The sequence below is a fragment of the Caretta caretta genome, chromosome 1, assembly GCF_965140235.1.
Source record: "Caretta caretta isolate rCarCar2 chromosome 1, rCarCar1.hap1, whole genome shotgun sequence".
In the NCBI taxonomy this organism is placed as follows: Eukaryota; Metazoa; Chordata; order Testudines; family Cheloniidae; genus Caretta; species Caretta caretta.
In genome coordinates, this window is record NC_134206.1 from 22,508,065 (window position 1) to 22,523,949 (window position 15,885).

At 40.3% G+C, this 15,885-nt stretch overlaps 1 protein-coding gene across 9 annotated transcripts in view; it reads right to left on the reverse strand.

Moving 5' to 3' along the window:
* DLG2 (discs large MAGUK scaffold protein 2) overlaps positions 1-15,885 on the reverse strand; it is a 1,511,004-nt gene that overhangs the window by 1,478,962 nt on the left and 16,157 nt on the right. For all 9 annotated transcript variants that reach the window (XM_048840921.2, XM_075126424.1, XM_048840889.2 and 6 more), the window contains exon 2: positions 3,954-4,085. In XM_048840921.2, the coding sequence (XP_048696878.1) occupies positions 3,954-4,085 (132 nt within the window). The remainder of the gene's footprint in view (positions 1-3,953; positions 4,086-15,885) is intronic.

Consider the following 15,885-nt stretch of genomic DNA (forward strand, 5'->3'; position numbering starts at 1 on the left):
CGGTGGTTATATATTTGTAATTATTATTTTTATCCTTCCTTCTCTACCTCTTCCCTATCTCATGGCATTTCTTTTTTCCTCTTGCAAGCATGCTTTCCCCAGCAATTTGCCCCACCATGATTCAGTCTGAGGGAGATGCTGCCACTGGGGGAAGGACCCAATCAAAGAGGCACATATTACATTTGGATCTGAACAGTTAAAATGAGGATCAGTCTAATCATTATTCCCTTTTCCTTGCAGATTCTCTTCTTAAAATTAAAAACCCAGATTACAGCAGTGTGCCACAATGAAACAGGGCCCCAAGGTTCCACAAACGTTATTGCAGTGGAAACTTCCATGGACTGCAGGAAAGGCAAAAAAACATTCCAAACTGCTCTTGCTGTACCAAGCTGGAAAAGGAACTACTGGACATAGTCTCTGTTGAGAGAATAATTTAGAACTAACTTAAAGAAATGTAGGTTTCTAAATGGTATTCCTCCTCCTTCCTCTCCACTTCCCCCCTCCTCTTCTCTGAGAGATTTATTATTTTTTCTGTTAGCATCTTAGAGTGAAGTTTTAAAAGCATTGTATTTGGGCTACTTGACTCTAACAGGACTCTTGAGATTGCAGCGCCACACATCCCTTTGAGAATGTGCCCCTTAGCAACTGCTACTTAAATTTAGCAACATCAATAGGAAGTCTAAGATATGAGCCGCCTGCAGAGAATGGGGGATGGTTTGGGGCCAGAATTAAAACTTAAATGGCCAATCCAGCATTAATCTTTTTATAAATCATTCACGGATCTTTGACTTACATGTGAGTAGCATTTTCAGGTCTCAATTCAGCCATCTTTTGGTTTGTTTGGAATATTTCTATGAAAAAAAAAACCATGGAACTTTTTCCAGAACAGCCACTTTTTTCCTCCTGTTCCTTTCCAATTTGGGAATAATTAGTTAATGTTTCTAAAATGCACTGAAGATGAATAATGCTCTGTAGATGTTGAGTGCACACTTTAAACATGGATCCCCACAGTAAATCACATAGCTAGCTACACATCTGAGGGCTCATATAGGAACTTGGGTACTCAAGAATGAAATGGACACTCTAGCTTAGGTGCCCAAAGTTAGCTCTAAGTATATTTGATCCTTTCTCATCTATTCTTGTTACCAGTTATTTGAGGGAAGCTTTAGTTGTTTGGAAGGCATTTTGGAGGCAACTAGAACAAAATGAGATGCAATCACTTCATACATGTGAACAGCTTACAAAATTAAACTCAGAGGGCCTTAAGTGAGCAGAACTCCACTGAAGTTGTAGGTAGGGCAACCAGACAGCAAGTGTGAAAAATTGGGATGGGGCAGGGTGAGGGGGTAATAGACACCTATATAAAACAGAGCCTGAATATCGGGACTGTCCCTATAAAATCGGGATATCTGGCTACCCTAGTTGTAGGGCTTACATAAAGCTGAATTGGACCCATCCAGTAATTACTACTAGTACGACTCAATGTGTGAATGTTTGCATCCAAAAGTGTTCCGGTTAATGGTTCGGTAAGAAAACCCTATTGTGCTTTATTTATTACAACCTAATTTTTCAAAAGTGAGTAGGTGCCTCAGTTTGTAAATGCTCAACTTGAAGCACCTTAAAGGAGTCTGACTTTTGGAAAGTGCTAAGCACCCACTCTGAAAATTAGCCCCCTGTAAGATGTCTCAAGTTGGGCCCCCCAAAATTGAGCCATGCCAGATCATTAGTCACTTTTGAAAATGTAAGCCAATAACAAAATTATTTCATATTTATGAGGAAGCTGTGAAGCCAGTAACACAGAGCTATCAAAAGAAGAGAACTAGAGAATGGGAGCACTGCATTGGATGTTTCTTTGTATGCCATCTAATGCATGGATAAATGGGGCAGACTACTAAAGGAGGCTAAAACAGATGTCATTGAAGTGATTTTATCTGAAATATCGATTATGAAAAAACCTCATTATTGATTATATAATAGTATCATCTCACAGACTTAAAATATTGATGGGAGATCACATTTTTATCAATCAAGAAACTAGGCCAATCAAAGAACAAAACAAATTCTGTGATGAGAGAGTCTGAACATGAATGATCATTCCAAAGTCTCTTTATTAAAAAGCGTATTGGGGTGGTAGGGAAAGTGATTTAAAAGTAATAAAAATTAAAACACCAGCTTTTACTTATGAAATATTGCTCTATTCAATCTATTGCCTTAGTTGCCAAATTATTTTCTTTATACAGTACTTTACTTGTACTTATACGTAAAGCAATGTAACTTAATCATTTGTTCAAAATGGTATGTTTTTTAGTCTGATATCGAGAACACCTTCAAAAAATTAAAGTATAGCCACCCCACAAAACATACACACAGTTAGTAGGCTTTAAAGGATTATTTTGAAGTACTGCAGAAACAGGAGTTCCAAAAATAGCAATTTCAAGTATTCATTAGTGGATAAATACTATTGTTTCAGCAATTTGTATATTAATTCTATGCACATTTCCATATTCTTAGTCATTACCATACAAAAGCAAGAGGAAATTTCCGCAACCATCTTTGTTCTTTAGTTCATATATATTGATCATTTTTCAATGCACTTGATATACATTCTGTGAGGTTTATTTATATTTTAATAACAAATACATATCTATTAAAAAGGACAAGAATGTTATAAAGAAAGACCAAACACTCTAAGGACTTGGGGGAGACACTATAATATTGAAAAGTAGAATAGCTTTTCCATTAATTATTTCCATTTGTAAAATAGTTTATAGATTGGCAAAACAGACTGTGCTGTACTTCCTCATAAATGCAACAAAATTACTGACACAGTGTGTGAACCTCATTCCTCCTCACTCATAACTGTAAGAGCAGAGTATCAATGTGGAGTGTTTCGGCTTTTCCCGTGATTAATCATAAATCATCCCTCAACACATTGCTATGGCTTAGAGTTGGCTCTGAATCAAACCTCCAGTCTATAGGAAAATGTGGATCTAGATATATACTGGGCCAAACGTGCACTCTGGATCCAATATACCCAACCTTTGGGGAAGTCTGGCTCCACAGACAACATTTCCACTTTGGACCTATAGTGTAATCAGCAATTCTTTCTATGACTGCACAGTCCTGGCCAGGACTTTGAGATCTATACTGTAGCTCCTTGTAAAGGCATAAAGCTATTAGATTCTCAATCACTTCACAATAACACCATCATATCATATACTTAAATCAGTAACTATTTTTACTTACAAATGTGTGAGGAATCTTGAAGTCCATTGACCTGTGAAATACTGATGCCTTATCAAGCCTATTATAACTGTGCAATATCAGACTTATTTGATTCACATTAACGAAAAAGATGCTTTTAAACAGGACCATTCTCCAGATGGTGCCCAAAAGTACCTGGCATTGAGGCAGACGAAGAATACTGTTTCACCTAGCATTTTTCTTGAATTATTCCTGAATTACTTTGCTTATCCACCTTTTTTCTGCTAAAAATAAACATGAAGGTCACAAAGAGATTTTGGATGACAATCTGGCCCCACTGAAGTATACGGGAATTTTGCTATGCACTTCAGTGGGCCAGGATTTCACTCTTTAAATTTGTATGGAAAAATATAATATATCCTACTCTTGCCCAGTCTCCAGTCAAACTGAGAAAAGAAAATATACTCAGTTTAGCAATGACTAACCTATATTCCAACATTTAAAGAATTTTCTGCTTATTTCTCTTCCCAATAACTGATCAAGTGTTTGTTTAAAATATTTAGGCAATTTTTGCCACCCAGACTCTAAAAGAATAGTTCCAGCTTGTCATCTCTTTGTCAGCTCATTTTGTACAAGATAACCAGGTGCTGGTCAACCAAGATGCTGGGAATGAACACAACCATAAGTCTTCAGCATCCAAAAGCATAAGTCTAACCGCAGCAAATAAAGCATTGTGCATAGGTACCTACCTATTAGTGCCTGAAATAAGCTGCTCTTAAAGATGCCCATCACTTTTTTAATGGCTTTTTTCAGTTGTTCTTCTTCCGGTTTCTTTAGCTTTTTACAATATTCTTCTAGAAGCGCTAAAGCTCGATCGGTATCTAAAAATAAATCATTAAACAAGTCTGTTTTATTGACTTAAAAGATATAGAAATTCAAGTGTATTAACTGACATTTCCCTTGGTCATCTATTCACAAAATTAGAGCAAAACTGCATTCATTAAATATGCTATCTAAAGCTATAGAATGTAGGCTGTAGATTGCCTTGTACTCGATTCACAGTGTTATGTTATATTGCACTACTGGAGATAAAATAGACAAATTAAAATGACATCAGTGCCATGAAACTTTATTGCATATCTGAGATCTGACATGCAAACAAAAACGACCTTTCCAATGATATATGGAACAATGTTTAACCTCTAACAATCTAGGAATATCTCAAGGCTGAAAACATATGTGTTCAGAATCTTAAATTATGAACCTGATCCTGCTCTCGCTGCCTTCAATTGGAGCATGACCACAACTTATGCAGAAAATACAAAATTATAAACAATAATCACTATTGGCAGCTAAAAAGAAATCTGGCCCTGACATATATTTGGAGAAGAGCTGAAAGTGTTTGGTGTTTTAATTGTTGAAAGTACAAGGCTTGATTCCCTCCCTTCTGAGTATGGACATAAAGGAAGGCAGGGCTCCAAGAATTTGAAATTTACTCCCTCTCTCCATTAAGTTGCCATCCATCTTTCCAGCAAAAAAGTGTGCTTCATGACAGAATGGAACTCATATGTTGACTCAGTAATAGGAATCCAGCCTTTCTGTGGGAGTTTAAAGGAACAAGGGGTCTGATTCTCCACTGCTCTGCAGCTTGTGGAGTCATTTACACAAAGTCAGTGTGAAGTGGGTATAAAATGTCACCAAATCAGAATGGCAACATTTTATAGTCACTCTGCACAGATGTAAATGGCTAAACAAAATGCAAGGTAGTGGAGAATCAAGCCCCTAGTGTCAAGATTCCTGAGATGTTTGTACCACTCCTCTGGGAACTGTGCAGCTAGCCCTGCAAAGTTTGCACACGCTCATTCCGTAATTATATATTATCCCAGGTTATTGCAATATGATTCTTCTGCAGCACAACTAATAAAGCTATGATGTCAATAACTATATTTCCTGCAGTTGAGTTAAATGCAAGAGCCATTGTAGGTGAGGCTCACAATGTCTGAAGGGTTTGGGCTTAATGAAAGCAAGAGTTCCTTTCAAATATAATTGATTAAAACAGATCACTTTTAATCAATCCAGACAACACCAAGAAGGTTTGAAACCTGGCTGGGCTTGGTGTTGTGACAAACAAAGCACATATTTTTGCAAAGGGATTACTATGTGTTTGGAGTACAGTTATAACTACATGGTTTGCAAAGCAGTTGGGGACAGATGTGTGTGAGAAGCAGTCTAGAGGTTTGAATACAGCTTCTAAAATCAGTGCTAAGTCAGTACAAGTGTCATTGCTGCTCTGTCCATTCCAAAGTTTGGGGTAACTCTGCTGCTGGTTGTGCTGTCTTTTGCTTCTATGAAAAAACTGAGCTTCTGACTACTTTAAGTTATTCAGAGTACTTTCCATATGAGCCAGGCTATTTACCCCCTAAATCTGCTCAAATTACAGCTCAGATAATGACGTGCCTGCCTAATTTCCCTGCCCAGCTTTGATAGAATATTTTAACTTACGGTCCTAAACTGAGGCATAGAGTTGCAGTGCACTGTTAAACAACTTGCTGCCATTTCCCCCAGAAGTGGCAGCAATTCAGTGGTGGATGAAGTGACTCCTATGTCTATTTTAGTTTGTACATCAGTCTGTGGAGTGCTGTGTTATCATCTGCAATTATGTCATGTGTGATACTATTATAACATGCCAACAACGGCCATGAAACCATCACCAACAAACACCATGTATTTCTGAAAAGACAAGGATGACAAATGTGGAAATTTGTAATGATGCTGAAAATGAACTTGGTGATCCAAGAGACAATTTTCGCTCTAATGTCTAATTTTGTCGATTATAAATTCTTTGAGGCACGGACTGTATCTTCATATGTGTTTGTATAACACAATGGAGCCCCAATCTTGTTCAGCATCTCTGGGTGTTTCCATAATTAAGTATTGTGACAAAGTTCCTGCTCTACCTTGGTGGGTCTTGCGCTTATTGGCGGATTTGCTCACCTTGGAGCTTCACGGCAGCCCTCAGCTTGGCCGTTTTTCTGAACTCACAGTCCAACTTGACTCCTCCTGTGTCTGACCAGGAGTTGGGAGGATTTGGGGGGAACCCGGGCCCGCCCTCTACTCCGGGTTCCAGCCCAGGGCCCTGTGGAATGCAGCTGTCTAGAGTGCCTCCTGGAACAGCAATGCAACAGCTACAATTCCCTGGGCTACTTCCCCATGGCCTCCTCCCAACACCTTCTTTATCCTCACCATAGGACCTTCCTCCTGGTGTCTGATAATGCTTGTACACCTCAGTCCTGCAACAGTCCGCGTTCTCATTCTCAGCTCCTAGTACCTCTTGCTCCCAGCTCCTCACACGCACACCACAAACTGAAGTGAGCTCCTTTTTAAAACCCAGATGCCCTGATTAGCCTGCCTTAATTGATTCTAGCAGCTTCTTGATTGGCTGCAGGTGTTCTAATCAGCCTGTCTTAATGGTCTCCAGAAGGCTCCTGATTGTTCTGGAACCTTCCCTGTTACCTTACCCACGGAAAAGGGACCTACTTAGCCTGGGGCTAATATATCGGCCTTCTATTACTCTCCTATAGCCATCTGGCCCGACCCTGTCACAATATTAAATAACATATGCCTGACTTTTACATTGTATGGCGCACTTCCTACAAAGTGCTAAATGCCCTCATCTCCCAATTATACAGACACTGAGGGAGCTGAGCACCTTGAAAGTTTGAGCAGCATGAGAGCTAAGACATTCAAGTTATGTTGGCATGGTGTAGGACTGTCTGGACTGCAGTTTGGTTGTTCAGAAAGGCACCCCAATACCTGTCATAATAAACTGTCAGATTAAACACAAATGTCAGCAGGTGAATTTCAATATATTCACTAGATCAGAAGGAAGGCTGAGTGGTGGTTTCCATAAAGAACTGATTCACAGGGTATGTGGGGTGAGAATGAGAATATTCCCACCATTAGACAGTTTACATTTTGGCAGCCAAAATAAATGAGTACTTTACTATATAAATGTATGATCATGAAACAGCCCAGCAATCGTCATTCCTTCCTGAGATTGCCATGAATCAATTTTACTCCAAGTTTACAATGAAAACAAATTCAAGCAAATCCAAACAGCCTATTAAACAAATAAACCTAAAATTCCAACAGGTTCTGGGCTTAAATATCCATTGCATGAATTAAATGGACCAACTAAAAATCCATCTCCAACTCTACACAAGCCTATGTTGGACAATATCCATGCCACACTGGAACTGTCTAACTTCCCGAGGCTTTCAAATTCCTAGCTTTGTCACCCTCCCCCACCTCCCTTTCCCCAGCTTGTATGTTAAGGTAACTACTTTTTAAGTCAACATATTCAACTAAAACACTAAATACAAGCCAAACATTAAACTGAACAGAGTCTAACTCTACAAACTCTGACTCACATACACCCAGAATTACTTTAGGCTTATTTGGAACTGCATCACATTGCCTTATTCACTTTCCACTGGTCTTTATTGAATTTCAACTTGTTGATTTCAGATCAATTCTCCAATTTATCCAGGGCATGTTCTAATCCTCTCCTTCAATGTACTTGCAATCCCTCTCAACTTGGTGTCCTCTGCAAATTTTTGTAGTTTAGATAAAATTTATAGACTAAAAGAAAGTTAGTTGCATACATACATCTATGTGCACAAATGGGTAACAGAGCATGCACACTAGGTAGCTGAGTGCACAATTACCTCTTTCTGTGGAGAATCAGTCCCCATGGCTTTGTCCTTAAAGATACATTGAACCGTTTTTGTACAAGAACAAACATTAAGATCTTAAAATTACAACAGATTTTACACTTAAAAATAAGGGGTGAAATTCTAGCCCCGTTGAGACTAGTGGGAGTTTTATCATGACTTCAGTGAGGCCAGGATTTCACCCCAATATATTTAAAATCAGCTCTGTCTAGATCTACCTATCAGAGATCTGCACTTCCCTTGCAGGAATTGATGGCGTCAAACAACTAAAACAGACAGTACAGGAAAATGCTCTTTTCTTTTTTTCTTTTTGAAAGGTGCTTGTGATCTAAATTTTTATAGGGAAATTCTAGAATCATTGAAGTTTGGTATTGGCAAGGAGAAATAGGGGAAATTTCAGCTTCAATTTGGCAGGTAAAAATTGTACAACTAAACACACAGTTTATGTACACATGAGGCTAAAGAGGTGATTGTACATATTTTTCCATATACACGCTATGCCCATACCTTGTGCAGATATTTACACCAATACAGATTGTGTATGAAGTGGACATAATCAGAGTTAAACTGTTTTACACTCATTTTACACTGCTGTAAAAAATTACACAATATGCAGCGCAATAGTAGGTTAGGCCCCATAAACATACTTTGAAGTGATACAGTTTTGTTGATTTGTCATCTTGGGCCTGATCCTACAGTATTTACAGGATAGCAGGATTGGACTTTGCTTCCCCTCTACAGACTTGTGTATAAACAAACCTTGTATCACTTAAGTTATACTGGGGTACTTCAAGCAGTACAACCCTCTCCCCCCTCCCCCACAGTGTGGAGTCAATTACATTGTCATAAAAGTACTTTATACCATGAGAGTTTATTCCTTTACAGAAAGGAATGTAGGCACTTTCATACCAATATAACTGCTTCAACATTACGGCTTTCACCAGCATAATTATTTCTGTTAAAAAAAGTCACACCCCCTAACCAACATAGTACAGCCATTTCATGTGTATATAGAGGCAAAATAAAAAAAACTTTTTTGATTTTTTGAGAGATTAATTCATACTACAGGAGCAAGTAAGGTTGCCAATTTTGGTTGGATGTATTCCTGGAGGTTTCATCACATGACAATCTTTAATTAAAAGATGAATCATTAATTCCCGGAGACTCCAGGACAATCCTGAAGGATTGGTAACCCTAGGAGCAAGATGCAGTTAATTCAAACTCAGTCTCAGAGGGTAAGTGTACACCTCAAAAAAAAAAAAAAACCCATAGCAGTGAGTCTCAGAGCCTAGGTCAACTGAGTAAGCCTTGTGGGACCGGCACTGAGGGGGCTAAAAATAACAGTGTAGATGTTTGGGTTCAGGCTGGAGACCGGGCAGCCTATGAGGCCCTCCATCCTTGCTGAGGTTCAGAGCCCAGGCTCCAGCCAAAGCCCAAACATCTATACTGCTACTTTTAGCCCTGCAGCATGAGCCCCACGAGACTGATTCAGTTGACCTGGGCTCTGAGACTCACTGCCATGGGACTTTTTTTGCTGTGTAGACTTACCCAGAAAGACTCTACTCAGGGTATGTCTTCACTGCAATGTTAGCCGAGGGCTAGTAGGATTCGAGTCTGCTGAACACGGGTTTGTAAGCCCAGGGCTTCAGCGTCCACACTTATTGGTGACCCTAGGTTTATTATTTCTGGACCCAGGTCCCAAACCCAGGCTCCAGCATCCACACTACAGGATGCAGACCCAAGTCAAACCACCATATCAGTCTTCCTAGCACAGTCCCCAGCTGTAGCCACTTGAGAACCTTGGTTTGTGGTGCAGTATAGGATAAACTTGACTGTCCATCCCACACATGACAGCCGACCAAACCACATTTTGAGTCTGCGTGCTCCTGGCAACCAGGGCCAGCAAGATGGAGGAGTCACCATTCCAAGAGCTTCTCTTGCTTGGGCTTTCACTCTTGTTTCAGGAAATGTGCAGAGGATCCATGAAAAGCTGGTGGACACACTGGTAGCCTTCTCTGACCTACTGAAGGCACCTGATGGAAGAGGAGGAAGATACAGATGTGGAAGACTTGAACTGGCTGATGCTGCTCATGACCCTCAGTATAGCTGCTGATGCCCCCTAAATAGATCAGTGTTTCTGGTGAAAGGTCGCAAGCACAGATGGGCGGGAACATATCATACAAAACCGGGATGAGCAACAGTGGGTCCAGAACTTTTGCATGAAGAAAGCTACATTTCTGGAGCTTTGTAAGCAGCTTCCCCAATCCTCCAGCATCAAGATACGTGCATGAAGATGGTCATACCAATTCAGAAGTGGGTTGCTATAACCGTCTAGAAGCTGGCTACCCCAGGCTGCTATCAGTCTGTTGCTAACCTGTTTGGTATTGGAAAGCCAATTGTGGTGGTGGAGGTTTCTGAGGCAATCAAGCATGTGATGGTGGGCATAAGCAATAGTCCTGAACTAATTCCTGGTTTTGAGAGAATGGGATTTCCAACTGTGCTGGGGCCATTGATGGGACTCATGTGCCCATAATTTGCCCTCCTCAAGGAGCATGAGAACATAAACTTCAAAGGGTACTACTCCATTGTTATGAAGGCCCTTGTGGATCACAGAGGCCAATTTATGGATGTCAACGTGGGCTGCACAGGAAAAGTTCACGATTTCAGGGTTTTCTGCCAATCAGGAATCTACATTCATAGACAGGAACACTATTTCCACCATACAACATTGTTCATAAATATAGTTACTGTCTCCCCTGCTATTTGGGGGTGGGACCCCATATATCCCATTTTGCCCTGGCTTATGAAACCACAGCATGATATGAGAGGGCCTGGCAAAAGAAGGTTTAATCACACACTCAGCAGGTACAGAATGGTGGTTGAATGTGCATTTGACAGACTAAAATTTTGCTGGGCTGTCTACAGACCCATTGGCTTCCAGTGTCATCAATGCTGTCCACATTATTGTGACTTACTGCACTCTTAACAATCTTTGTGAAGGCAAAGGTGATCCATTTGCCCTTAATGGACTTATGACAGTAATGGATTGCTGGATCTGCACACTCAACCAGAAAATGCACCTATTACAGCTGGAGCAGGATGCACCCGAGCAACAGAAATCAGGTATGCTCTGTGCTCCCACATTATGTGCTTGCATAGATGAACGAAAGAGGGAGAATAGTACTCTTATGAATGTTTTTGTACAATGTTTACAGTAAATGACATAGTCACATCATACAATGAAATAGGTTGATTGTCATACATTTATTTATAGATGAGATGACTGCTTATGAAATGGGGAGCAGGCATGTGGCAAAAACTATGTGGTTACCGTACGCATTTATGTAAATAAATGTATTGAGAAATTGTGTTTAACTTTAGATACAACTTCCCAATAGTCCATGATCATGTGTTTATCTTTATTATATGAAATACACATTATATGATGTGATGCTTTCTTAATTTCTTAAATAAACTTTCTTAATAAAATAAAAGCCTTTATTTGTGAACATAGATGTTTTACAAAAAACACAGTACTAAACCATTGCCAGGCAGTCCAGCTGCCATTATCACACCAAAACACCAGTAATAAACCAGTATCAAAACCATTAATAAAACAAAGTGCATAAACCAAACACTGAACAGTGCAAACAGCAAAACTAGTGTCAACAAATACATCCCCTAATGTTGTGTGTCCCTTGGTCCCCCATTCTCCTTTCCCTTTCTTGCACTTTTAGTGTACACTTGGCACCACTGCCCATGGATGGAGGTCTGCAGAGGATTGAAGCCTGCAGACAGGGCTGAAGCACGGAGGGGATACATTTGCCCTGTCCAGATGCTGCTACGTCCTGGTTGCATGGGCCAGCCAACCATGGAATTGTTCAAAGTGTTCCTGGGCTGCACATGGTACTGTGCATGGGACTCTGGATATAGCACAGATGCAACAGGAGCCTGTACTCTTGCAGCCATAATCAAAAGCAGCCTCTTGAACAGGTCTTTCTGCCGTGCTCTATCTTCTTTCCCCAGCCGATGTTCCTGCTTCAGAAACTGTGCTGCAAGCCTCCTCTCATGCACTGCCATTTTGTCCTCTCTCTCTCTCTCTCTCTCTGCAGCCTGCCTGTGCCTTTCCACTCACCATGAATCCTTCTCCCTCTGGTATTCCACCTGTTTGTTGGCCCTGTTCAGAATGTCCAACCTAAATTCATTATGGAAACGATTCCACTTGGACCGGCCCATGACAGTTCTGAATTCCTAGGACCTGCTGGAGTGTGGCCACGCTGCTGAGGGGGAAGGACCAGCAGAGGTTGAAAGTCCTAAAAGCAGTCATCAAACAGTGCATTATTGTCTTAGTACTTCAGAACAGGTTCAGTGCATCCACAAAGAAGAGTGCTTTGTGGAACCCCAAGGCCAAAAAATGATACATTATAAAACTGAGATTCAGCACATTGTGAAAGGAACACTTCAGTTCCCAAAAGCTCCTGTCATAAATATAAAGGGAAGGGTAAACCCCTTTGAAATCCCTCCTGGCCAGGGGAAAGCTCCTCTCACCTGTAAAGGGTTAAGAAGCTAAAGGTAACCTCGCTGGCACCTGACCAAAATGACCAATGAGGAGACAAGATACTTTCAAAAGCTGGGAGGAAGGAGAGAAACAAAGGGTCTGTGTGTCTGTCTATAGTCTGTCTTTGTCGGGGATAGACCAGGAATGGAGTCTTAGAACTTTTAGTAAGTAATCTGGCTAGGTACGTGTTAGATTATGATTTCTTTAAATGGCTGAGAAAAGAACTGTGCTGAATAGAATAACTATTTCTGTCTGTGTATCTTTTTTGTAACTTAAGGTTTTGCCTAGAGGGGTTCTCTATGTTTTTGAATATAATTACCCTGTAAGATATCTACCATCCTGATTTTACAGGGGGGATTTCTTTATTTCTATTTACTTCTATTTTTATTAAAAGTCTTCTTGTAAGAAACTGAATGCTTTTTCATTGTTCTCAGATCCAAGGGTTTGGGTCTGTGGTCACCTATGCAAATTGGTGAGGCTTTTTATCCAACATTTCCCAGGAAAGGGGGGGTGCAAGTGTTGGGAGGATTGTTCATTGTTCTTAAGATCCAAGGGTCTGGGTCTGTAGTCACCTAGGCAAATTGGTGAGGCTTTTTACCAAACCTTGTCCAGGAAGTGGGGTGCAAGGTTTTGGGAAGTATTTTGGGGGGAAAGACGCGTCCAAACAGCTCTTCCCCAGTAACCAGTATTAGTTTGGTGGTGGTAGCGGCCAATCCAAGGACAATGGGTGGAATATTTTGTACCTTGGGGAAGTTTTGACCTAAGCTGGTAAAGATAAGCTTAGGAGGTTTTTCATGCAGGTCCCCACATCTGTACCCTAGAGTTCAGAGTGGGGGAGGAACCTTGACAGCTCCATGAACACAACTGTGTTTAATCCAATTGAAATATCCCAGTGCACAAACAATGGTAAATTAAAATTTACAATTGCTTCTTCTTCAAAAATTGCACACCACTTTTGATATTTGGGCGAGAGGGGGCATGGCTTACTATCTAAGCCTTCTCTATCCTTTCAGGAATTCCATGTTCTGGAGGACATAAAACTGGAGGTTCCTGAACGGCAAAGGGACTTATTCCGAGCTGCTGGTAGCAAGCCAGTCATGTATGCCACAGAGGTTTTCAAACTCATGATGACTGCGTACCACATATACGAGTGAAGTGGGCTAGTGACCTACAGAGGTGAACCAGGAAAAAGAGCTCTTCCCCAAAATTTGCCTAAGTATCTGAAGTTCCTACTACCAAAGATTTGCAGCTATCAGCACTCAGAATTGGGTCAAAATTCATGGGGAAATCAAAAGGATGCTGTGTTAGTATCCACATGGATTACTGCCTCCCTATGGCTTCTGATGCAGCCTGCTGTGAATGCATCTACCCATGGACTACATGTAAAACACATACAATTATGTGGACCCTCAAAGAACTACACAGCCATCCCCTTTCCCCACCAGCACATTTCTGGAATACATACAACCCCCTAGCTGTACTTTGGACATTGCTTTTGTCACCCATGAACTACATTTAGCCTTCCCAACACCCCACTGGACAGATTAGTGTTTACAGGCGGTTCCTTACATTGTGATGTGGCCAGGGTGGATAAAAATCAATGATTTTTTTTAAAAAACATAAAAAAAATTGGATTTTTTTGATAAAATCCTTTTTGAGGAAAAAAACCTATCAAAAGATAAAGATACAATATAGTTCAAAGATATTTCATCACGGAATAGGGATTATAAATTCTAATTCTATAGTATGAGACAATATATTCATGTAACGTTTAAGAAAGGTTTTCTAAATGAGTTCCAATAGTTCATGGATTAGGGACCCAATTTTATGGGGTTCCAGGGGCTTCTGTATAGATTATTTAGGTTAATCTTTCTATCTACCCAATGGGACTCAGTGCTCAGGCTAGAAGATACCATCAGAGATGCTTAGTTTTGCAGTCCTCAAACTGTGGATTTGTGTCCCCAGAGATAACATACTAGTCAACAGCAAAAATGTTTTTAAATAAATAAATAAATAATATATAGAGGTGAGAAATAACAGACCTTAACCCTATTGTCTCTCTGCAAATTTGTGTACACAGGGTCAATCCCTTACCTCTCTCTAAAAGTGCAAAGTTTCAAAAAGTTCAGTGAATAGAAGATTGTTGGGGATGGAATAGATCTGGACAAGGAGAAGAAGTCTGGAGATAAATGTGAGAAGGGAGGGACAGGCAGTAGAAACAAAAGTGAAACTGTTTGAGCAGCATATTCCTGAAGTCTTGAGGTCTTTCTGAGTGTAGCCTTCATTGATTTGAGATCTACCACACCATTCTCTCACTAGAAGGGAAAACCTATAATGGCAGCAGGCCATGAAAGAGACCCAGTTTAGGAATAAGAACCATTCAAGGAATATATGGTTGCTGATGATGTTTTAAAGAAAGTCACACCAGTGAACTGGTGGAAGTCACTTAAGCACTTGGATTCAGAGAGAGTTGAAGTGATAATCTCACTTTTAACAGCAGTAGTTTCTTCTGCTGGTGTGTAAAGAATATTTTCTTCCTTTGGACTAATTCATTCCAAATTGAGAAATCGTTTGGGACCTGAAAAAGCAGGAAAGCTTGTGGCTCCTCAGAGACTAACAAATCTGTTCGGGCATAAGCTTTCATGGGCTAAAACCCACTTCATCAGATGCATGGAGTGAAAAATATAGTAAGCAGAATATATTTATAGCACATGAAAAGATGGGAGTTGACTTAGCAAGTGGCGGGGGGTGTCAGTGCTAATGAGCCAATTCAATTAAGGTGAATGTGGCCTATTCTGAACAGTTGACAAGAAGGGGTGAATACCAAAGGAGGGAAAATTACTTTTGTAGTGCTAATGAGGCCAATGCAATCAAGGTGGCCCATTTCCAACAGCTGACAAGAAGGTGTGAGTATCAGCAGAGGAAAAATTACTTTTTGTAGTGACCCATCCACTCCCAGTCTTTATTCAGGCCTAATTTGATGGTGTCCAGTTTGCAAATTAATTCCAGTTCTGCAGTTTCTTGTTGGAGTCTGTTTTTGAAGTTTTTTTGTTGAAGAATTGCCACTTTTAAGTCTGTTGTTGAGTGTCCACAGAGATTGAAGAGTTCTCCTACTGGTTTTTGAATGTTACAATTCTTGATGTCTGATTTGTGTCCATTTATTCTTTTGTGTAGAGACTGTCCTGTCTGGGTTTTAGCCCATGAAAGCTTATGCCCAAATAAATTTGTTAATCTCTAAAGGTGCCACAAGGAGTCCTCATTGTTTTTGCTGATACAGACTAACACAGCTACCACTCTGAAAGCAGGAAAGCTTGTTTTTCTTTTCCAGATTATGAACAAACAGGAAAACGAAGGTGAAGACAACTGAGTAGCTGCAAAAGGCAGTATTTT